Raw genomic sequence first — 24,760 nt, 5'->3', positions numbered from 1 at the left:
CGCGCCGGGACCCCGCGGACCCCCAGGCGGCGGCGGCGACAGGAGCCCGGGAGGCGGAGGCGGGCGGAGGCGGGCGGAGGGCGGCGGCCGCGGCGCGCCGAGACGCAGCAGCGGCAGCATGTCGGCCGGCGGAGCGGTAGTCCCGCCGCCGCCGAACCCCGCCGTGTCCTTCCCTGCGCCCCGGATCACTCTGCCCGCCGGCCCAGACATCCTGCGGACCTACTCGGGAGCCTTCGTCTGCCTGGAGATCGTAAGTGGGGCAGACGCGGCGAGGGCCGCGCCGGGGGGCGAGGACCCGCAGCAGCATCCTACCCCCCGGCTGTCTCCTCTGCGCGCGCCCCAGCGCCCGTGCTTCCGACGTGACCTTTTCCTGCGCCCCTGCCGGCGTCCTCTCGACCCCCAGCGCAGCCCGAATCGGGGCGACCAGGCAGCAGTCCGGCACCGGCGCCTGGCACCTGTTACGGGGCACCTGCTCCCCCCGCTGGCGACAGAAATGGCCCCGGGAGAGCGAGCAGGCGGCCAGTCAGGGCCGAGGACGGGGGCCTTTTGAGAGGAGAAGAGTTTGGGGGCTGCTGGCACCGTCGGAGACCCTGGCGGCGTGGCCAGGGTCTGCGCTTGGCTAGAGTCAGAGCAGGCGCTCTCCGCCTCGCCTGTTGCTAACCTGCCATTTTGTTGGGTGGTGCAAAGGTGTAGCCGGTGACTGGGTGACCAAGAGGCAGCCAAGAGGTGGAAAGCAGTAATGGGAGGTACCAGGGAGAGGAGGGGGCGCTGACGACCTGGGCATTTTCCCCCCTTGCCATTATTAGTGCCCTGTGGACTGGGGAGAGGAGCAGCGTTCAGGAGTCAGGGCAGGGGAAATGTCAAGTAGGAATCGTGCCCTTGGCAGTTTCTAAATAAGTGGGCGTGAGAATGGTGGGGGAAAGTTACAGTCGTGGCTGTCAGGTTCCTGGCCCCCTGCCTTTGCGCTGTCTCCCCTTCTCTTCTGTGTAACTCCAGACCTTCTCAGCCCACTTTGTTGGACCTAGCTGAAGGTGAAGTCACCTGGCCTGACCTGCAACCTTCGTGGGCTAGAAACTTGAGCTTTTTTAAAAGAATTTTGTGGAATTGGAAGCTTCTGAAGCTTCTTGTGGGCCAGGGGGAAATGTGCAAATATAAATTGGGCAATCTGACGTTGCACCATGCTCTGAGAATGGCAAATACCAAGCGACCTGCTAGCGAGTCAGTGCGTTTCCTACAGGCTGGTTTTGTTTGCTGGGTTTGGGGTTTTCATCTCTCTCCCCTCACCCCCTCCTTTGAGTTTGCATAACCTGGATTTGGGTCGCTTCGGTTTCACTTTTGTGCCTGTGGAACCAGAACGCGTAGTGAGCATTGGTTTTCTGCCCCATTATGCTAAAGTGGCTAAGACACCCTCAGTTAAGTTTAGCTCGGATTTGAATCTGAGAAAGGAGACAAGTGAGTTGCAGACTACAACATCAGTAATCAGATCATGAGTGCGAGGCTTAGAAGAGTCTGGTATGAGTCTGAGCCCAGTTCAGAAGCATCTGAATTCTTCAGATGAGGCTCAGGAGTCCGTATGAGAGTGGGGAGAGGGTAGGCTTGGGCCAGTGGCACTGTTGGGGGCAGGTTGGGGGACACATTTAGACAGCAAGAACTGGAGATGTAGATATTTTAGGTTCTGGACTGCCTTACTTCCAAGTTCCCCGAACTCCAGTTGTTTGAATTCTTCTTTTAGAAGTTTTTGTTCGATCCACCTTCCACTGTACTGGAATTTACAGAATGTTCACTTAAATAGATCCCCTTTCTAACCTTCAGTACCTACATTCTCCACATCCTAAACAACGATTGTACATGAATTCTCAAGTTTGATATGCTGATTATATTTTTTCTAATATTCAAATACATAGATATATATTTACATATGTATATATAGGTAAGGATAAATAAAGATACACATATGTATATAGGGCACTGTATATGTATATATATATATTCAGAGAAGGTTCATCCATGTGACATCAAATCTCAGATACCACCTATGGTCACGGAAACACTGCCTTTTAGAAACACTGCCTAATTTTGAGGGAAAAATGTGAAAGGTGATTTATTCTATTACGTCTTCTCCACCCTCATATCTCTTTAGCCTAGTGGTTAGTCCTCAACTCTTGCTATACTTAATTACGCTGGCAGCTTTTTAATATACTGTTGCTAGCCCACACTAATTAAATCACAATCTGTGGAGGAGCACCCCAGAGTCGGCTAGGTTTTTTAAGAGCTCCCCAGAGGTTCTACTCCTCAGTCCTGGCTGGGAACTCCTGGGGGAGGCCTTGTCAGGACTCCTAGACAAGACAGTGCTCTCTTGCAAATGTGAATGCTTTCTCTGTGCTGGAACTCCCACCACTCCCCAGGTAGTAGGGTCCCAGGCCCACAAAGTATCCCATCCTCCTCTTATCTCTTCATTTCCTCTGGCTTCTTACTCCAGAAAATATCTAGGACCTTCATCTACCTAGATAAAGCATCATGTCCAAAAACCATTTCAGTTAACTTTTCATGACCAAACATTTTGATAGGTTTACATCTTAAGCCTTCAATACCTCTTTACTTGAGTATCAACCTCCCTCCTCCCAAATGTATAACCCCCTCCCCCCCAAAAAATAAAAGGACCCAAATATTCCAGTGAAACTAGTTACCTTAGAGAAACAAGAGACCACCACATTGAAGCCAAACCATACATAGCTCCTTCTTTGTTCTCCTCTTTCTGTACCACTTAGAGGTACTTATTTGCTTCCAGAGAACAGAGATGGAGGCCTCCTTGGTATCCTCTGTCTAGAATACCCACACTGAGCAAATGCACAGACATGAGCTAATTAAACACTTTTGAAGCACCTTTGGTCCCAGCTTTCTTAATTTCTAATTTTCTGATTCCTTTAAAGTGTTCCATCTTTCATGGCTCATCAGAAATTCTTCACACTGTAAATTAATGTGAGAATTCCCCAGGAACAGGTATAAATACTTGGTGATCTCTTTTCTAGGGACCAATTATTTTAGCCCTTTCCAGTGTTTCTGGATACACCCAAACTCTCAGTTTTGACCTATTCATATCCCATTGTGTTTGTGATTGCTGTATGTCCTGTTCCATCTAAAACTTAATGTGAAAACTGCATCGGACAGCGACAGACTGGGCCATCAGCAGTTGACTCAGCTACTGAAACTACGATCTTAGAGTTCAGTTCTCACATTAACTAGAAATTTTGTTGAAAGAATTCAATCCTGATCCCCCTTATTGAGCACCATTCTCAGTGTCTCAGGTAGAAGCCATTTGTTGGGGAGCACATTCAAAAGAGACAAATAGTGCCCACCTAACAGAACCAGGTAAAGCAATTTATAGCACTGGCTTCACAGGTGGAGAGGATTGCAACTTCACATGCATGGCGTGGTTTTTTGACCTAGGTGTGTCGCACTCCTAGATAGCTGTCGTCAGCCCCTTGGTTCTTGCTCTCAGTTATTCTTACCAATGAATGCTTGAGATGAAGAGCTTAAGTTTTACAAAGCAAAGCCTTTCATTTAGGATGGAAAACATACCTTCAAAAGTTATCATTTTTAAACTCTCAGTGTTTGCTGAATTAATGTTTTCTAAGTCATTCATCGGGCATTTATTGACTACCTACTGTATATAAGGTACTCTTTTGGGAAAAAAACATGTTTAAACCTTCCTCACCTAAAAGAGCCTATAAGCTAGTTGAGAGGCTATGCACAAAAATAACTACCATTCAGAGAAGACAGACAAAAGAATGGAAAGTGAGCTACAGCAAAAGCATTTTCCAGGCAGGTCTGTTTATGTGAAAATTACATTGGAGCATCTATACCATTGGGCTGAACAGTCTGTTTCAGCACCCTGTCCTCACTGAGCTTACTGTACACAATATACAAGAAAGATCAGATGTCGCAGTATTGAACACTGATGAGAATAAAGGTCATTATTGAATTCAGTGTGTTTTACACTTTCAGTGTTTAGGAAATCCTCTACATTCCCCAAGATATTAACAGTTCTCTTTACGGGAGGAATTCTAGGGCTCTTACTCATATGCTTCTAACACCAGTGTTTTGGATGCCACAATAATTTTCATTTATTCAACAAATAATTAAGAACCTGCTGTGCATCAGGCCTATGCTTTGCCTGGGAATAGGATAATTACCATAGCTTCTGCTCTTAAAAGAAATTCCTGTACAGTGAAGTATAAAGGCAAGAATTGCAATGCTGTGTTTGATGTGACAAAATAGGCTTATAAAAGTACTATTGAAAAGCAGCGTAGAGTACATCTGGCCACTGGGGAGGCCAGGACAGGCAGCTTCAGTGAGATGGTGACAATTGCATTTAGTCTTAAATGACAAATAGACATTTAATAGAAAAAGTGGGAAAGAGAATTCCAGGTAGAAGCAAGGGCTTGTGTCAACCACAGAGACAAGAAGGATTGTGGCATGAAGGTTCTGGCAGTTGGTTTTGGCTTTTTGGTTTGGTTTGGTTTTACATGACTCGTGGGAAGGTAGCAGCAGCAGGAGAAAGAGCAGGTAGGGTTCAAGTTGTGATGTGCTGAGAAATGAGAGACCAAGGTGCAGAATGTAACCTGTCTGTGGAGGGGAGCAGCTGCTCGAGGACAGGCATAAACTTGGTCAGACCTGTGTTTTACAGATCTTTGAGTAGTGACATTTTGTTATAAAACAGAGGGACTGGTGGCAGAGAGATCAGTGAGGGGGTTTATTGCAGTAATTTGATTAAGGATGAGGAGAACCTGAAACTGGACACATGAAAGAAGCAGAGAAGAAGAGAGAGATTTGACATTTAGAAGGTCAATCAAGTATGTAAAGTTTGACATGTCCTGGAATGATACTAGACCAACCTTAAATATAAAATGTAACTCAGAGGAATTATGCCAGAAAAGCAAATGTTAATGAAGGGGAGATGGGGAGGACGGCAGTGGAGCAGGCGTGTGTCGTCATGCAGGTAAATCTCGGGGAGGGACTTCAGGTTCTTTTCAAACCAGAACTTTGACTTTAGACAGACTAACACTTGAGTGTTCAGATATACAGCATTTTCTTTTCTTGACCAGAAAATAGAACTGGGTTCCAGAGGGAAAGTGTGCATTTGAGTTGGTGAAGAGAGGCTATCTGAGGGCATGTTTCCATCTCTGCAGGGGTTGGATTCCATAAGTCAGATTTTTCCTTTGCCTCTGGGTTAAAAATCTCCATCTATGACAAAAGAGTCTTTAAAACTTCAAAAGAAAAAATAAACTAATGCCCCTGCTAAGGATTATTTTCAGCAGTTGTTTGCCCAGAATGGCAGCCCTGTAAGAAATGTGAAAAACTGAGGAACAGAAAACTTTAAACCAAATTCCTGAAAACCTTGACCTTGAGCTCCAAGGAAAAAGGTCAGGAAGAGGAGATTTGTTTCGTGGAGCCCTATAGAAAGGCCGTACCTGGTAGCAGGAGCCGTGAACATGGCATATCTGCCTTGATCTGTCTCAAGAACCTGGCTGGCATGTGCAATGTCATGCACACAATATCATACTTAACAAAGGCTACTTGACTGTTCTGTAGGACAAACTGAAGAGTATGTGAAAATATTCTAGAGAGACTGTCTGGAGTGGAACAGGGCAGCTTTGGAGTGAATGTCCTTTTAAGTCTTGCCCAGCTCTTAAAATTTTTGTCATCATTCTTACCCAGGGATCTACAGTTTGACCTGAATTTCTTATATCCCATTTTATATGAAAGGGCCATATCCTTTCATAGTCATCATATATGATAATCTCAACTTTTATATAATAACTTTCAGAAAGAGGAAGGTAAAAAAGAAAGGAAAGAGGCAATGATTTGTATGGTTCTTGCTGATTCCAGGGAATTGGCATGCATGAACATTTTTAGCCTAGGTGATAACTAGCTACCTACAAACATGAAAAGAAGATACTAAAACTCAAGGGAAATTATAAATAAGAATAAAAGGGGCCAGAATATACTTCTCCCCTGTAATATGTGCTTTCCATTTTAGGGTTAGCATCAGCTATTTAATAAACTGAAATGGAAGTTCGGGTCAGATTGGAAGAAAGTATAGCTCTTTATAACATCCTCAAACATTTTTAAAGCTTTTGAATGTAAATCTAAAAACCAAAACTTCCTTTTTATTAGTTTATTTTGTACACAGGCCTCTTCTATAGATGTCATTTCTCATTGCTTCCCAGAACTTGTCTTGTTTCCTTTTTCTGATTTAAAAAAACAAACAAACAAACCCCTTGCCAAGTTGTACCTCTAATTCTGAAGTGTACCAAGGCTAGTCCAGGGCTGGTTTGGACGGCAGTCAGCATGGTGAGAAGGTAGATGGGGACTAACAGAGGGGAGCAGGAGGGGGTGAGTAAAGCACAAGATAAACACTACCCTACTCAAAAAGTCCAGTGGCAATTGCAGTAGAATAGGTAAACTGAACAAATTTGTGGCCCAAAGAAGATTGAAAATAGGGTATCATGAGCTAGACTGGCAAAAAGTGCAAACTTCCCCATAACTTTCCACCCCGGCCTCCCGCAATCCTGTACCAAGTGGTAGGCGTTGCCAATAATAACTTGAAAATTGAGAAGTACATGTTCCTGCTTCACTAGTCTTCATTCCTATTTTTGAACACCCACCACGTATCAAGGAATGAGCTAGGCTCCAGATAGCAATGTGTTCCTGGCATCCCAGGCTGCACTTCTGGAGCATTTTCTTCTAGAACCATTCATTACACATGCTGGTTGGTATCTGTTCATTTCCAGAAGAATGCAACTGAACATCTTCTATAGAAAGCACTGTCCTGGGTTCTGAGCATACAGAGATGTTGTGTTAGGCAATGGCATTGAAATTGACCCCACAATCCAGTGGGCGAAACAAGCATGTGAACCCATAATTTCAAATCAGTTGCTGTAAGCACTGCAGAGGATGTACATATAAGTAACCACGGACACAACAGGGGATGACATCTAGCCAGGATAACATAATACAGAGATGGTACTAGAAGATATGGCACTAGAGCTTTGTTATCCAGCAAAAGTTGTAATGGCAACATGCTAAGCAGAAACAGACTCTGTATGTAAGGGGATGAGGGACTGAAGCTGGAGTCTTTCCACAATAGGGTAATAGGGAGGGAACATGGCAGGGGAAGAGGGGAGCTTGGAAAGGTGGGCAGCAGTATTCTCTAGTACTATTAGCACTGGACTGCAGTCATATTTTGAATGAATTTACACTTATATGGGCCACCTTGTAAACACACCTAGCAGTTTTTTGTATCTGTTTTGTATCAGTGTTGACTGAAGAATGTTCCCAGTTTAAAAAAAAAAATCTTTGGGTATGCAAGTTGTGTATACAATGGAGTTAATTGTAGGTAATCTGTTCACTAGGTGATAAAGTGTCTGAATGTGTTAAACCATGTTGTTTCATTTGCAGGTACCCACTAAGTCGGCATTCATTAAAATAGGAGGAGTTATCAAGAAGATAGGATATTCTCAATTGTGAGGCCCAAACTCCTTTGCAATTCTGATAAGAGTTGTAGAGATGTCCTCAGAAAAAATGCGTATGTACTTATCTGCCCAACTGATATGACTTTAGGGACTCAAACACCCTATTCCACCAATCTGCTCCTAGCAAAAGGATAGAAATCTTGCTCTAGAATGAATGCTAACCTTTGAGGGAGCAGAATAACATAATATTAAGAGCTCTGGAAGCCAATTGCCAGGTTCAAATACCAGGTGTAACACTTATTAACTGTGCAACTTAGGGCAAGTTATTCATGGCTCTTTACCTCAATTAACTTTTATCTGTAAAATGGGAATAATAATAGTAATTATCTCTCTCTGTTTGTGAGGATTAAATTGGTACAAAGAAAACCCTTTCAACAGTGCTTAGAACATAAGAGCTCAAATAAATGCTACTTGAGATTTCTATTATCCTCATTAGCTTCAACCTCTCCCTCAAACTAACTGTAAGCCAGACTAAGAGGCAGTTTTTGTTTCTTCTAGGCTTGCTGGTTGGTTCTTTCTCACTGTTAGAGTGATGAAGTGCCCAATGTGTAAACGGCAGGAGCCCTGGGAAGAGAAAGTTACATGTTATATACAGAAAGTTCTAAATAATGAAGTGTTTTTCCTTAAGGGGAAATCTAGCCATTCCTTTATACCTTCAGATTCATTTACCTTTCCCTGTTCTCATTCCAAACACTGACCAAAAATAGGTCAGAGTAGGAATCGGCCTGTTTACTTCATGCAATGATAAGAGTGTACTTAGATGAAGGTGTCAAATTGGCTTGAAATCCTCGGCTAAGATGTCGGAGGGCATGCTTAAAAGCACACTGTTAGGAAATAAGTGACATTTGAAAAGAAAAAGAGTATTTGGAAATGGAATCCTTTAGGGACATAAGAGGACCATCCAAATAGGAGACAAGTTGAAGTCTGTAATCCTTCAGCCAGAACTGCAAGAGTTACTGCTTGCTCAACACAGTGTTTTCCCGTCGGGGTTACATATTTTTACCAGTCCATAGTTTCTAGTGAACACATCTTTTAACACCAATGGTGGTGGTTCAGTTTGATGTAATGTGTGGCTGAAAACCTCCACAGTTTTCTTGTGGGAAGGCTTCAGCAAAGTCACACCCTTCTGGCCTGCAGGAACCAAACTAAATTGATAAAAATATAGTAAGACACAAAGAAGATGTGTGGTTTTAGGAAGGTGTAGCAATTTAATAACTGCAACTCAGCATATATTTGAGCACTTTGAGGTATGTGCCATGTACACCTAAATTTGAACTCAGAAGGTAAGGGATAACTGAGTCACCAGGGCAAGGCTGCTGTCTACATCTCGGAAATGTTTGCCTTTATGTGACCTGAAAGCTTGAGATCAGGAGACAGGAGCCTTGACTTAGTTCCTGGAAGAATTTTCAAAATGTGGTACATTTATATGTAACTCCCAGACCTTTAGGACAACAGAGAGTGACAGAAGGCAGCGATAGACAGGAGTTCAGAATGTGGATTGAGATCTAAGATGAGAGAACGCGGACAAACACGGCATTCCACCCTTGTTCACAGTGTGTGTACTCGACAGTTGCTGTGACACTTTAACACCTGTTCTCCCTCTGATTTTAACCATTTGTTGTGCTCTGCTTTCTATCTTAAAAACAAGGCTCCCTTGCAGAGTAGCCTCTACTAAACAGAGTAAAAGAGAGATCTACTAAACTGATCATTACACTATGTCTGGTAAATACACTTGAGTTTAGGAACACTGCGAATTAGATGAAGTGGATATCCTGAGCACTGATAATGTTAAAAGGTCCATTTTTAAATCAGGAGCCAGAGTGAGAAGCTCAGGAGAAAAGGTAGCTTTTGGCCAAAGAAAACAATGAAGTAGGGAAGAAATAGCTGTGGTCAAGGCCCTAGTGACCCGTTCACCAATGTGATAGTCTTGAGTGAGAAAGGTAGCTCTCCAAAGTGGATTTAATTATATTCTCTGGCCCACCGCCTATCTTCCAAAGCTACCATGGTGAGCAGAACTTTAATCTGGATTTCTCAGAATCTCTGGTCTGGGGATACAGTGTGTGTGTTTATGCGGTGGGAGGTGTCATTCATAACCCCTTCCTCCTTCCCTCGCCCCTTTTCCGTGCAACACACACCCCACAAATTGGGAGATGACTCTGTTCTCTTTTCATATAAACACTTAGTTACCTTTCCAAGCCTTTGAGGTATTGGAAGAGCTGTAATTTTGAATATGACAAAAACAGTTAATCTGTAGTGTTTCCCAGTAGCATCCGCTGTCACGCCCCTGGCCTGCCCTGAGAGTGTGCTTCAAAACCTGCCTCCCCTGCCCACCCTCCTAGATACCTCCTGAGATATTTCCTCTCCCCTTTCCCCGTCTCTCAGAGCACACTGTGCTGAGCTCTTTTTATAGCACTTACCACCGTCTGCTGTGAACCAGATTTAATGGCGTCTGTTTCTCCCTTATTTAGAGCTCCTAGAGGCGGAACCTTGCCTTTTTTTCTTTTCTCTTTAGTCTTCTTCTACAGTGCCGGGAAGGAGATTTGAGGCTGGCCGGTTTGAGGTCCAGTCCAGGTTAATTAAATATTATGTTAAATTCTGAGGGATCATATAGCTGCTTCTTTAGAAGTATTATCATAATCCCTGTATCATATAATTATGCTTATCTGTTTGAGTTTACCTGCCCCAATAAACAGTGGCCAATTGTTTTTTATTACCCTTTATATTTGCACCTAGGTTCTCAATGAACACCTCTCAAATTAATAGATATTTAATAATGATGTGTATTTCTTAAACAGTATTTAAAGCAACATTGGTTATTTGTAGTAGGAAGAGTAAGAAAAGGCTACCAGGAAGAAGAGGCTGAGAAAAAAAGGAAAGATTTGAATGTCTTATCACCTTCAAATATTTATTAAACAGTGTGAAAGTGTACAGACTCTTTTATCAGGAACATTATTTCTTCCATAACTGCTAATAAGTTTGTGGTTGAATTTTTTAATATGCGTTGATATTCATGACCTAGATATATTTCATAAAACTTTCTGGGTTTATTGTTATTTTTTTATTTAAAATTAAGATGAAGACACAACCACAATCATACATTTATTTGATTGGTTCCTCAGTTTTCATTGTTCACTAGGGCCTTGACCACAGTTATTTCTTCCCTACTTCATGGTTTCCTTTTGCCAAAAGCTACCTTTTCTCCTGAGTGATCATTTATTATGCTTTCAAAATGTTTTCAAGAAGTAATGAATTGTATGCCTGGACTTGTTTTTAGAAACTTGAATTAAAACTTCTGATTTTAACTTTTAGTGACTTGTGCAATTTGGACATTATTTAGACACAAGAAGCAAGATACATACACATGATTATTGGTTGTTGATATTTGGAGCTCCAACTGTTCCCCCGTGGGAACTAGGAGGTTTTCACTAAATATCTGAGAGCCTTCTACATGCCAGATGTACATGCTTCTGTATCACCCGCGTGGGGGAGGGGAAGCAGTGGGCACTGAGCCCCACTTGCCTTTAGATGGCGTCCGGGTCTGTGTAAAGCCCAGGTTTCTGTGTTGCCAAATCTGTCATGGTGCCTGACTGATAGGAAACGATGATTGTGTAGACTAATAAATGGCTTTAGATTCAGAGACTTACAAGGCAGCATGTTGCCAAGAAGTTCTAATAGAGCAGTAGGACTGAAAGCCAGGGCATTCAGTCACAGTGTTTCTCAACAATATAACATATCCACAATGGAGAGCTCACCCAGAACAGGAGGGGCCCCTGAGCGTGGGGTAGAACTCAGGAAAGACTTTCAGGATGATGTGTTATTCAAGATAAGCTATGAATGGGAAGTTGCTCTCTGGTTAGAGTGTGGCAGTGGACTGAAGAGGAAACTCCTAGTGCTGGTTCTTACTCAGGATCATCTCTGGCCTCCCATTGCTCTTGAGTGATGTTCAACTAATTGACCTGACATTTAGAACGGCTTCAGCCTCCAGCTCGTACTTCTGGACCAAGTTTAGCTTATACCATTTTACTCCCACCATTTGGCACAATGCTTGAGACAGTAGGTATTTGTTAATATTAGATCCATGAATATCTAAAGCACCTATCCCCATGCCCAGCACAGAAAAGTACTAATAAGAGATGGTAGATTTTATTGTTTACTATCATGTACAACAGCTGCAACTATTATTTTATATATAGGCAATAAACTCACATGTACAAATAGGTCATGATAAGGACTGAAACATGGCCATTAGAAGTAACACATTACAAAGGTGTGGCTGATCTCTGCTAATATCTCTGCAAAGTGGTGAGAACGAAGCCAGTGGAGGGTGATTTGAAGAGTATTAGGAAGGAGAGGAGCTGGAGACCAAACAAAGATGAATTTGTAAAAATAGTTGTCTGGTAAGGAAAATACTTAGGGCTGTAGCTAGGAAGACACTGGGGGCCAAAGAAAAATATTTTTAGATGATGAAGGAATGCTGGGCTGAGGACCAGAGTCCAGCATGAAGGCGGGTGCAGAACCGGAGTGGACCGGATCAGGCCTGCAAATGGGAGCACTGGCCTTGCCCGAAGGACACCTGAATACATGAGAGAAAAGGTGGGTGGGGTTGCAGGCAAGGGTGCAGGGTCTGGGGAGAAATAGAGGTGGTACAAGGGTGATACAGGTACGTTCGATTCTGCTGCCCAAACCTGTTACCGTCTTCTTTCCTTCAGCTGTTCGGGGGACTCGTCTGGATTTTGGTTGCCTCCTCCAATGTTCCTCTACCTCTGCTCCAAGGCTGGGTCATGTTCGTGTCCGTGACGGCTTTTGTCTTTTCCCTCCTCTTCCTGGGCGTGTTCCTCTCTGGCATGGTGACTCAGATTGAGGCCAACTGGAACTTCCTGGTAAGGGATTTTTACGTCTCTTTCAGGCAAAAGTGAGAAATTTATAAATATCTCATTCTGTCCTGAAATGCCGGATCCCCTGTCCCATCTGTGGGTGAGAAAAGGTCAGACGGCAGGATCTGCCAATCTGCCATGTGTCTGCCTTGCTGAGCAGCAGGGTCCCAGTTTGTGAAATTCCTGTGTTGACAGAGCTGAGCAGTCTTTCTATTACTCCTTTATGAGATAGATGACCTTTACTCAAAGACTGTTTTATTTCATACAAGTGAGTTGCATTACAGTTACTGAACCATTGAACAGATAGATGCCTTTGGGAGGTGGGGGCTGTGACATACATCTCGAAATTTTCTGTTGATTTCTGCTTCAAATGTATATTCTGTTCAGAAAACTAATAGCTACATGTTCTACTCTCCAAATACTTGGGGAAAAAAGGAGAAGTTTTATATTTATTTTCAATTCCTGTCCTAAATTAACAAGAATTACTAAGGTTTTTTTAAATTAAGCTATCACTGATATACACTCCTATGAAGATTTCACATGAAAAACATTGTGGTTACCACATTCGCCCATATTATGAAGTCCCCCATACCCCACTGAAGTCACTGTCCGTCAGCGTAGTAAGATGCCACAGAGTCACTACTTGTCTTCCCGTGACCTGCCACACACCATGCATACCAATCATAATCCACCTCAATCCCCTTCTCCCTCCCCCCCCCCATATCTTCCCCTACCCCTCCCCTTTGGTAACCACTAGTCCCTTCTTGGAGTCTGTGAGTCTGCTGCTGTTTTATTCCTTCAGTTTTGCTTTGTTGTTATACTCCACACATGAGTGAAATCATTTGATACTTGTCTTTCTCCGCGTGGCTTATTTCACTGAGCAGAATACCTCTAGCTCCATCCATGCTGCTGCAAATGGTAGGATTTGTTTTCTTCTTATGGCTGAATAATATTCCATTGTGTATATGTACCACATCTTCTTTATCCATTCATCTACTGATGGACACTTAGGTTGCTTCCATATCTTGGCTATTATAAATAGTGCTGCAGTAAACTTAGGGGTGCATATGTCTTTTTGAATCTGAGACCTGGTTTTCTTAGGGTAAATTCCTAGGAGTGAAATTTGTGGGTCAAATGTTATTTCTATTTTAGTTTTTTGAGGAACCTCCATATTGCTTTCCACAATGGTTGAACTAATTTACATTCCCCCCAGCAGTGCAGGAAGGTTTCCCTTTCTTCGCATCCTCGCCAGTATTTGTTGTGCCTTGTCCTTTCCATGTTGGCCATCCTAACTGGTGTAAGATGATATATTATTGTGGTTTTAATTTGCATTTCCCTGATAATTAGCCATGTGGAGAGCATCTTTTCATATGCCTATAGGCCATCTGAATTTTTTCTTTGGAGAAGTGTCTGTTTATATCCTCCACCCATTTTTTTAATCAGGTTATTTGCTTTTTGGATATTGAGGTGTGTGAGTTTTTATATATTTTGAATGTTAACCTCTTTCAGATATGTCATTTACAATTGTATTCTCCCCTACTGTAGGATGCCTTTTGTTCTACTGATGGTGTCTTTTGCTATACAAAAGTTTTTTATTTTGAATGTAGTTCCATTCGTTCATTTTTGCTTTTGTTTCCCTTGCCCAAGGAGATGTATTCAGGAAAACTTTGCTCATGTTTATATTCAAGATATTTTTGCCTCTGTTTTCTTCTAAGAGTTTTATGATTTCATGACTTACATTCAGGTCCTTGGTCCATTTCAAGTTTACTTTCGTGTGTGGAGTTAGATGATAATCCAGTTTCATTCTCTTATACAGCTGTCCAGTTTTGCCAACACCAGTTTTTGAAGAGGCTGTCATTTACCCATTGTATATCCATGGCTCCTTTATCATATAGTAACTGGCTATATATTCTTGGGTTGATATCTGTACTCTCTATTCTGTTCCATTGATCTGTGGGTCTGTTCTTGTGCCAGTACCAAATTGTCTTGATTACTGTGACTTTGTAGTAGAGCCTTGAAGTCAGGGAACGTAATTCCCCCAGCTTTATTCTTCTTTCTCAGGATTGCTTTGGCTATTTGGAGTCCTTTGTGGTTCCATATGAATTTTAAAACTATTTTCTCTAGTTCATTGAAGAATGTCATTGGTATTTTGATAGGAATTGTGTTGAATCTGTAGATTGCTTTAGGTAGGATGGCTTTTTGACAATATTAATTCTTCCTATCCATGAGCATAGGATATATTTCCATTTATTGGTGTCTTCTTTAATTTCTCTCATGAGTGTCTTTTAGTTTTGAGGGTATAGGTCTTTCACTTCCTTGTTTAGGTTTATTCCTAGGTATTTTATTCTTTCTGATGAAATTGTGAATGAAATTTTTTTTCTGATTTCTGTTTCTGCTAGTCCATCATTAGTATATAGGAATGCAGCAGATTTATGTGTATTAATCTTGTATCCTGCAACTTTGCTGAATTCAGATATTAGATCTAGTAGTTTTAGAGTGGATTCTTCAGGGTATTTTATGTACAATATCATGTCATCTGCAAACAATGACAGTTTAACTTCTTCCTTACCAATCTGGAGGCCTTTTATTTCTTTGTGTTGTCTGATTGCCATGGCTAGGACCTCCAGAACTTTGTTGAATAAAAATGGGGAGTGTGGGCATCCTTGTCTTATTACTGATCTTAAAGGAAAAACTTTCAGCTTCTCACTGTTAAGCATGATGTTGGCTGTGGGTTTGTCATATATGGCCTTTATTGTGTTGAGGTACTTGCCCTCTGTACCCATTTTGTTAAGAGTTTTTATCATGAATGGGTGTTGAATTTTGCCAAATGCTTTTTCAGCATCTATGGAGATGATCATGTGGTTTTTGTCCTTCTTTTTATTGATGTGGTGTATGATGTTGGTGGATTTTCAAATATTGTATCATCTTTGCATCTGTGAAATAAATCCTACTTGATCATGATGGATGATCTTTTTGATGTATTTTTGAATCCAGTTTGCTAATGTTTTGTTGAGTATTTTTGCATCTATGTTCATCAGGGATATTGGTCTGTAATTTTCTTTTTTTGTGGTGTCTTTGCCTGGTTTTGGTATTAGAGTGATGCTGGCCTCATAGAATGAGTTTGAAGTATTTCTTCCTCAGGAACTGGTAAGTTTTAAGAAACAAATTTGCAAGCAACACAACTTTGAAATTATACCATTCAATTGGATCAGCTTATTCTCCCTTTTCCTCTATAATATAGGGGGCCTCTTTCATGTGGTTGTCATTTTCTGGTACTTCCACAGAGTTGCCCAGTGGAGCATGAATTCCAATCCGTGGTGGACGGGGCTATGGTGAAGCTCATGAAGAATCCCATTAGGTTTTGATCACCCTTTGGTGATTAGAAACCGAAATTGAGCCTTTATATATGCTCCTTTTAAGTATAGAAGCATTTTATTGAGCATCTTTAAGGCAAATGTTAAAAGGAAATATTTGTGCCTTTCTTATTCATAGAGCATAAGGAGAACTGTCATCCCCAGTGTTACCAGCAGTGAAGTCTAGTGAACATGCCCATTAAACCAGCCCAGGGGCAAATGCTGCAGGTTAGTGTGAAGCCAAAGAGGAAGTGTAGGGCACACACAGGCTTTGAGGTTAAGTCAGCCTGATTAACACTGTAGCCTTGGGCAAAATATTAAACTGTTATGAATTTCAATTTCTTCTTCTGTGAACTGGTACTAATAATACCTCCCTCACCAGATGCTGTTAATGAATATAATGGAATTAATGTATTATAAAGTGCTCTGTTTTGTATATGCTTTATACTAAGTGGTCAGGAATCGTCATAATTCCATAACACAATGAGGCTTTCAATTTGAAATGTTGAAAGTGCTTCTATTTCTTAGGTTGCTGATACAATGTGTTCCTACATTTTTGCCTTGCTTTCTCATTAATGATGAGAAAATATTTCTAATAATTGGTCAAGTGATGAAGATAAAGGCTCCCTCTTTAAATTACTGAGAGATGTTTAACCTCCTCTTTCTAAATGCCAGGCCTTCCCATATGTCAATCCCTCATGTTGGTAAGCCCCACCAGTAAGGCCCTGACCAGCCGTCCACCACTGACCATGGGTCTCTGGGTATTCTTGCCTTGGGCCACTTTGTTTTCCAGAGTGTCTGACGTGCTGCTGCAGCCACAGTTCTGCCCATCTGGAAAATATTGCCTAACCACTGTCTTTCAAAGCCAGTTCTGAGTGTAGCTGTAATGCACATAGAGTGTAGCTGCTGCCCCCTTGCACGTTGCAGCCACTGTCCTACCGACCATAAACAAGCTCAGGCTTTTTTCTTTCTCCTTCAGTTGGACATAAGGGAACTTCTCCCCCATGTGCCATAGGTGTGAGCGGAGGGAGGAGGGCAGTCCCAGTCTGGTAGGTGAGATGGGGGCCTGCGCTACCTGTTCATGCAGCTGACCTGCTAGCACAGCTCAGATTGGTCTCTGATGTGCCATTCCCATCATAAGGAGGATGGCTGTTGGCCTGACTGTATGAACTGGTAGCGTTAATAGAATCAACTCATAATGGGTGTTTCTGGGTACTTAGTCATTTGGTGTCTCAGGTCAATTTTACCTTCTCTTCAAGGGCTCAGGAGTACACAAGAAGCTACTTTTCAAAGACATAATTCCCCCTGCAGATCACGTGCCTGACTCTAGAACTCCGGGAGCCTGCGGTGCTACCATGAATTCCATACTACATCTTCCCCTCTGACACCTTTGGATACCTATGACCCTAAGGATAATACTGGTAGCTGGGTAGTATAGCCCAAGCCATACAGAGTTACAAGTGCCGGAAGCCTATTGGATGGTAACACCTATGAAAGATGAAGGGGGAAGAAACATTAGAAGAAAGGGGTCAGGGAAAGCCTTCCCCACAGTTCAATTTTGATGTTCCTGAAGAAAGGAAAGATGGGGTAGGGTGGGTTGTGGGGACAAGGTGATAGGTTCTTAGAAGGATCTCCCCAGTGAGATACAATACTGTGTGGAAAAAGTGTCACCCTTGAAGTATAGAGTGCAGCCAAAGCAGCTCATGTTCAAAGATGTATGAAGGTGGCATCAGAGGAGGCTGTGAAGAAGGCAAGGGCCACATCATACCAAGAGCTCTAGGCCATGCATAAAATTTTTCCCTAACTTTTAAGGTAAAGTAAGCCATTTTGGAGGGTCCACCTCAGTGAGGATGAGCATCTAATAATCTCAAACATATTTTTCTTTTAATATTTTTTTTACTAATTAAGATCCAGCTCTATTACATTTAATCCCTAAGAGTAGTGACATTTGGATGTGACCTTCATCAATTAACATTTGTTGAATAATTACATTTATTTGAACATTTCTTCTATAGGTTAGACATGTGGCCAGTGTGTAACACTTTTCTTAAATCTTTTGAACACATTTGTAGGTCAATTTATGAATTAGAGGTATTACATAGAAAGCATTTTAACATCGGACCTTTATAATTCTTACTCCTGGTTAGTTAACTGTCCTTATTATTCTAAGAATAATAAAAATAATCCCTGTGGGTGGTTTTATTTGCTGAATGGGCATTTTCCAAGACAGTGCAGTGTTTTTGTAATATTGCTGTGTAAATAACAGACAAAGTTTAATAAGACAGAAAGTGAACTTTTGAGCCAGGCAGACCTCTGTAGGTTTGAGTTCTTCCTTCAAAAGTTTTGTGTGGCTTTGGGACAGTCACTAATTTTAAAAAAGAATAAATTCCTTGTTTGTAAAATAGGGATAATAAATGGGGGTTATAAGGATGAATGGTAATGCATGTACATACTGGATATTTGGGGCTGTTAATGAAAAAGCACAGCAATATGTTGATGGTATATTAATTCAGGTAAGATGATGTGGATTTTAATAGAGTTATGCTTCACATTAATGCCAGCAATATAGGAAATAACCTCATATGGCAGTTGAGTTTTGTGTGAAGAGCTATACATTTTGTAAAAGAATATGACATATTATTATTATTTTAGACTATCAGGATGTAATAAGTTACTGAATTGTAGGATTTCATAGGTCTTCTGTACCTTTCAGTATATGGGGTGACAATCGAATGGATAAAAATAGCAATTGCTCAAAAACAATTATAAAATGTGTGTAGGGAGATTCAAGATGGCGGCATGAGAGGTGAGACAGAGAATTCCTCCCAAAACCACAGATAGTATGAAAATGTAGTTAATTGATACAACTAACCCTAAAACAACAAGAAAGAAGGCTGAACCAGACTGCACACACACCTCATGAACAGAGCAGACCTCACGAAACAGGCCAGACTGTAGTGTGTATGCAGACCAACCACATTTTTGTACAAGGGAAATGGATCCAGTCTGTGCAACTGATGGCCAAACTTATTCTAATAGATGCCTTTTCTGCAGTGAAAAATGAGAAAGTTAGTGGAAAGTTTGAGTTTAGTCACTATGGTGCATGCTGATTCTGCCTAAAATATACATTCCTATGGCTTTTATTGCAATCCTATTTCGTGATGGATTCTACAACCAATTATGGTTTTGAAATCCTAGATGACCAAGCAAAGCCTTCTGTGCTACACAAGATGGAACATAGAATGATGAAGAATTTAACCAACTCTAAGAACCTGTGATTGAAAGATTCTTATTCTCTATGTTCAATTATTCAATTATAGTTCAAAAACTTAATTGTGGGTTTGATAACATAAAATGTAAAGCAATTTAAAATCATAAATATTTCAATCAATAAAATGTTAAATATTATCTTTAAAAAAATGTGTGTAGGTACATTAAAGAACTATGTAGTATACTCTAACAATATAGTTAGTATGTAACAACTATAATAACAAGTGCTAATTTAAATGCTATTTCACTTGAACTTTAAGGACAGCATGTTATTCTCTTTGTATGTTATGTTAATTGATAGTGCTCTCATGGCACGTCCACCTAACCTGAAATCATGTATTTTATTTTAAAATACAGTATATTAGAAGGTTTGCCCTATGCCAATTACTGTGGGTCAGTTGATTTTCGTTTGGATTCTGATAGCTTGGCATAGCCAAAGCTGCCAAAGTAAGTGGTGAATATAGTTGAAGGTTGTTTGATTAAGTGTTCTAGTCATCCTGACCCTCAATTTCATCATTTGATATAAAGAAAATAGGAAAACCTCTTACTGTTTTTCATTGTAGACCTCTGTCTGTCCCTCCCCTTTTAGGATTTTGCTTACCATTTCACAGTGTTCGTCTTCTACTTTGGAGCCTTTTTACTGGAAGCAGCAGCCACGTCTCTGCATGATCTGCACTGCAATACGACCGTGACCTTGCAGCCGCTCTTGACTGATAACCAGTACAACATAAACGTAGCAGCCACGGTGAGTGTTTGATGAATCCAGCTTACTGGTATTTCCCCTCCACTGTCAAGGCCTCCAGGAAGCTCCTCAGACAGTAGCTTTCTTAAATAATGACCATTAGCATTAAACATATACTAGCTGTGTTGTGAATAATGAAATGGAAGTATTAAGAGATTGACATCCATGTAAGATTATAGCCAGTCAGTGGTAGTGGTTGGCCTTGCACAACAAAGTCTACTCTGTTAGAAGAATTGCGCTTCTTACTTCTTGTAACTTCAGACATGGTAAGAGGTATTCAATACCTATTTGCAATTCATTTTAATTCAATGAATATTTACTGAGAGCCTACCAAGAGATAGAAAACTTGCTAGGTATTGGGGGCAAGAATGAATAAGGTGCAGTTCCTGCCACTGAAGAAAGTCCAGGCAAGTGGAGGTGGAAATATACCAATCATAACAACAGATGATACATGGATGAAATGCATTCCATGGGGAAACCTTTTGAATTTCTATCCTCAATTCATGTACCTAACTGAGTTTGTCATTTTGTTTTGATATAGGTCCTTTGAGGACATGATATTATTTCTGTTTTCATAGAAAAAATTTAAGGTCTCAGAAATCCAAATATTTTCCCTTGAAATTTCTTGATATGTGATATGACTGTATAGCAAGTTAGTAACCCTATAAATAGCCCAGGACTTCCCTTAAAGCCATTAGAATCTTTCTGGAGCAGTGCTGTGCAATAGAACTTTCTTAAATATTAGAAATGTTTTCTGTATACACTGTCCAATACGGTGGCTACTAATTTAGTAAATTCATTAATTCATTTTAATTAATTTAAATTTAAATAGCCACATCTGGCTAATGACTATCATATTGGACAGCACAGGTCTAGAGTCTGGGGTTTGAATGGTGGAAAACTGATGATTTCAAGACCTGCTATCATAAGTTTCCCAAGTCTTTTTCAGGATTTGTCAAAACTGACTGAGTGTCTACAATAAATTAGACTGAAGGTGGGATTGGAGCAGAAAGGAGACATGGTGCCAGCTTTGAAAGGCATATAGTTTAGATCCATGGTTTTTATACTTTTATAAGAAATGAAATTTTTTTCTTAATGAAATGTTACTTAAAAATCAGTAAATGTAGAAGGTAGAAGCATAGATGCCCTAGTTTGAAGGGGAGAAGAGGGTCCTGAATGATGACCACCTCTCCCCACCTTTTAATCATTTCTGAGGCACCTTCATGGAATCGTTGTGATCCAAAGATCACAGTTAGAAAATAACTGGTTTTAACAAGTTTACAATGTGACGAAAAGTTCAGGGACTTGAAATGGACTTTTTCTCTGTCAGACGTCCTTCCTATTAGTCACCAATTCTCACTTACTACTTCCATCCCCTCCTTTTCGATGGTGCGGTTTAAATTATCATTCTCTCTCTTGGGTCCTTGAAGTAGCCCCAAAGTAACCTATTTATAGTTGTCTAAGATCCTTCTTTAATAAGAATAATCGGTGCTTATGTACTTGATAATTGGTGGTGGATGTCATTAATTTCTCACTAACATTCCTTTGCCCCAAGAGACCAGCTCTCAAATGTTTTCTGTAGTATGTTTCTAGTCTGGCTTTCCCTTTTCTATGACTTTGTCCCTGTTATCCTTCCCTTAGTCTCTCTGCCTAAATGAGGCTGCTTTAGTAAACCTACATGCTTTAAGTTTTAGTAAACCTACATGCTTTCAGTTCTACATGAAGTCCCAGTTCATTCAATCACTCCAGTAGAAGTAAATCTTTAATTTCTGAGTTTTAATGACACTTAAATGTGTGAGCCATTTATTTATGACATGACATTAGATTGAGTCTCCCTCACTTTTCTTTTTATTTCAGTATACCTTAAGAGAGGAAAATTCTGTTTCACTTGTAATATCAAAAGTGGTCATTCTATTCCGTAGGCAGTGTCTACATTAGAGATCAGAGAGACAACCAGCAGAAGGGTGGAGGGAATAGCAGAAAGGTAGTTACACTGTGAAAATGTCCTATAGGTAAAGCTGCTATTCCTTCTCAGAGCTGTAGTTCCTGGTAAAGCATGCCTGCACGAATCATAATGTTTATCATACTGAGTTGTTTTGTCTTAGAATTCTATATAGATCACAAACCCCAAAAGGATGAGGACAATATCTGCTGTTGGTTTCTGTGCATCAAACTTACTGATGTACAGACACATGGTTGGTACTGAAGAAGCTGTGTCATGTACGAGGACAGTCATTCCAAGCTGGGGGAAGACTTGATGATCTCCCCTGCCAGCCTGATGATTCATTTTCTTGGGTTTTCTTCAGTTCTAAAGCCACTTCCCATTGTCATGGTAATGATTCGCTACATCTTTAAGTTCCAACAGTTGCAGTTTCCTTGGCTGGGAGATCACTGTATGAATAGGCACCTTCTAGTGAATTTTTGAATACTCAGTGGGGAATTTCATAAATAACTTAACAAGTGAGTCCAGTATGTGAACAAATGTTCAACCTAAGGCTGTCCACAGATGCCAAAATTACTAAGGACTGTAACGTTTAAAAGAGAATGGGATGAGGAGTAAAAGAGTAGTACAAGTCATCAAAAAAAAAGAGATGAATATAAACCATTTTCATAAGAGCTGAAGTATCTTTAAGTAGGCTGGCCAGGAAGTATCTTTAAGTAGTTGTCCCTTACGGTGAGTGTTACAAATCTCATGTGAATTTTGATTTCTTTTTTCTTAGATTTTTGCCTTTGTGACAACAGCTTGTTACGGTTGCAGTTTGGGCCTGGCTTTACGAAGATGGCGCCCATAACACTCCTTAGAAACTGTTAGTTTCATTTGTCTACTTTATCGTCTGATCAGTTTGGATAGCATTTTGTCTGGATATAACAGCATTCCAACAGTTACTTGTTTAGTATATGGAGAGAATCTAAGTACAAGTTTTGGTTCATTTCATGGATGGAGTTTAAATTTTATTATAATGTTAAACAGAGAAATAACCTTTAATTTTACATCTGCCTCTTTTTTTTTCTCTTTTAAAAAAAATGCCTTTATATTCATAAATTACACAGATATTGTTCATGAAAAAGGGACATTTCTTTTGTGGCTGTCACCTGAACCTTAATTTTCATAGGTAGCTAAAACCCTCTTTAAAAAAACCCAGTTCAAATAGACTTTCCACTGAACTCTCCTTTTGTGTAAAATAAGAGATTGGCCGTCTTTTACTGTAAAGGTCTAGATGGTAAGTATTTTAGGCTCTGTGGGCCATGCAGTCTCTGTTGCAGCTGCTCAACCCTGCTGCTACTCCATGAAAGCAGCCATAGACAGTACATACACGCGTGAGTGTGACCATGTTCCAATATAACTTTTTTTTATAAAAACAGGCAACAAGCTGGTTTTGGCCTGTGGCCTGCAGTCTATAGTTTGTCAACCTCTAGTGTAAAACCTTAGTTATATGTTCTGTGTTTTACTGAACTGATCTGGAAGGTATAAAGCTAATTAGACAAGCTACATATTTTATCTCTTTATGCAATAATTACATTTCCTTTGTGGTAATGGTCAAAAACTTATCCTTGAAGGGGCATATAGTTTCTCAACTAATTCAAATAGAGTCTTGGGTACAGCGAAAAGTAATTTATGTCATGAATCCTAATTGTTTAATCAAACTAAAAGTCTCCTAACAACTGAGAAAAACTCACACCTAGCATCCTTAAAATGAAATCCCCAGAGACCATTAACCACTAGAGGAACTGGTATCTAGCTACTAATGTCTTACTTTGGGTTTATTTATGCTTCAGAATACAGCTGTTTGCCTGTGCATGAATATATGAATATTTGTGTGTGGATGTGTGAGGCTTTACCAAATAGAGCTCTCTGAAAAGTTAATTTTTACTTCTAATTATTTTATATAACATATTGAGTTAAATTTGATAGAGTATTAAATATAACTTAGAGTTGTAGATTATTAACATCATTTGGTAATATCCCTGACATCCATGTTGGTTTGCACTGGTGGAAAATCAGTTTTCAAACAACTGTCATAAAAACTGCCTTTTGTTGAAGAGCACAAACAAGTATTTTAAGCCACCTATAGAGACCCTGATCATGGAAAGGTGCCAAAATGGCTTGAATGGGTAAACAGGTTACAGTTATGCCCCAGCTCCACCACACTGTCCAACCAATATACTGATCTCTTGTCCCAAGAGGGCTACCTCTGGGAAAATAGGGCTTTTGGTTGTTCTATACTTTTAGCCCTTTGCTTTTTTGGTGGAATCATCCCCTAAGAGTGCCACATATGAGTTGGGCTATTAGGTTTCTTGGAACATAGAACAATCCTGAATGAGTAGCATGATCAATGCTCTGTGATCAAATGTTTTTTATGTACTTATCTATCCCCTAGAAAGAATTTTATTAGAGTTTGGTTCATGATGTAATTATAAAGATACAAAGATTCAATTTGTCGCAACAGGAAATCAGTCTTACAACTCTATACCCGTGTCTTAATCTCTTCTGTAATATATGACCTCCTCGGTTTTTCCAGCTCCATACCACACACTTAAACCTGTATTATGAATTGTATATTACAAAGTCATAAATGTGCCATAAAGCTATATAGTCCATTCTGGTTGGAATTGTTTAAAGTTAGTCTGTTAGACTTAGATTTTATTTTTTGTTTCTAAGGTATAACAGGTCCATGCTTGGTGGCATTAAATTAAATGATTTCCTGAAACTGTATTGGTGGTACTTCTGTTAAAGGACTGCTTCTAGATCATTAAGAACCAAGCTTAAAACTCATCTAACTGTGAATACTTAGATTTGTAGATTAATTGCATTCTCGATTTGTGAGTTGAGTGACAAAGCACTTAAAAATTACAGCATTTGAGAATTTCTTTATATATGCTGTAAAAATGAGAAAGTGTTGGTTGGTTTTAAAATCTGGTAACTCCATGATGAAAAGAAATTTATTTTATAAGTGTTATGACTCTAATAAAGTATTCATTTGGTAA

At 40.4% G+C, this 24,760-nt stretch overlaps 1 protein-coding gene across 1 annotated transcript; it reads left to right on the top strand.

Moving 5' to 3' along the window:
* Nucleotides 1-24,760, top strand: MAL2 (mal, T cell differentiation protein 2). The gene is made up of 4 exons (XM_036876420.2): nt 1-250; nt 12,245-12,415; nt 19,622-19,777; nt 22,495-24,760. Exons 1-4 carry the CDS (start codon nt 119-121, stop codon nt 22,564-22,566), a joined length of 531 nt encoding a protein of 176 aa, XP_036732315.2. The 5' UTR covers nt 1-118; the 3' UTR covers nt 22,567-24,760.

Source organism: Manis pentadactyla, chromosome 3 (assembly GCF_030020395.1).
Source record: "Manis pentadactyla isolate mManPen7 chromosome 3, mManPen7.hap1, whole genome shotgun sequence".
NCBI lineage: Eukaryota > Metazoa > Chordata > Mammalia > Pholidota > Manidae > Manis > Manis pentadactyla.
This window is presented reverse-complemented; position numbering and strand designations above follow the sequence as displayed.

What these genes read in the sequence shown, in the direction of transcription:
- MAL2 (XM_036876420.2), top strand. Translation starts at nt 119, where the DNA reads ATGTCGGCCGGCGGAGCGGTAGTCCCGCCGCCGCCGAACCCCGCCGTG. An exon ending in CCTTCGTCTGCCTGGAGATC is followed by an intron (nt 251 to 12,244) that starts GTAAGTGGGGCA and finishes TCTTTCCTTCAG; the next exon opens with CTGTTCGGGGGACTCGTCTG. An exon ending in ACATAAACGTAGCAGCCACG is followed by an intron (nt 19,778 to 22,494) that starts GTGAGTGTTTGA and finishes CTTTTTTCTTAG; the next exon opens with ATTTTTGCCTTTGTGACAAC.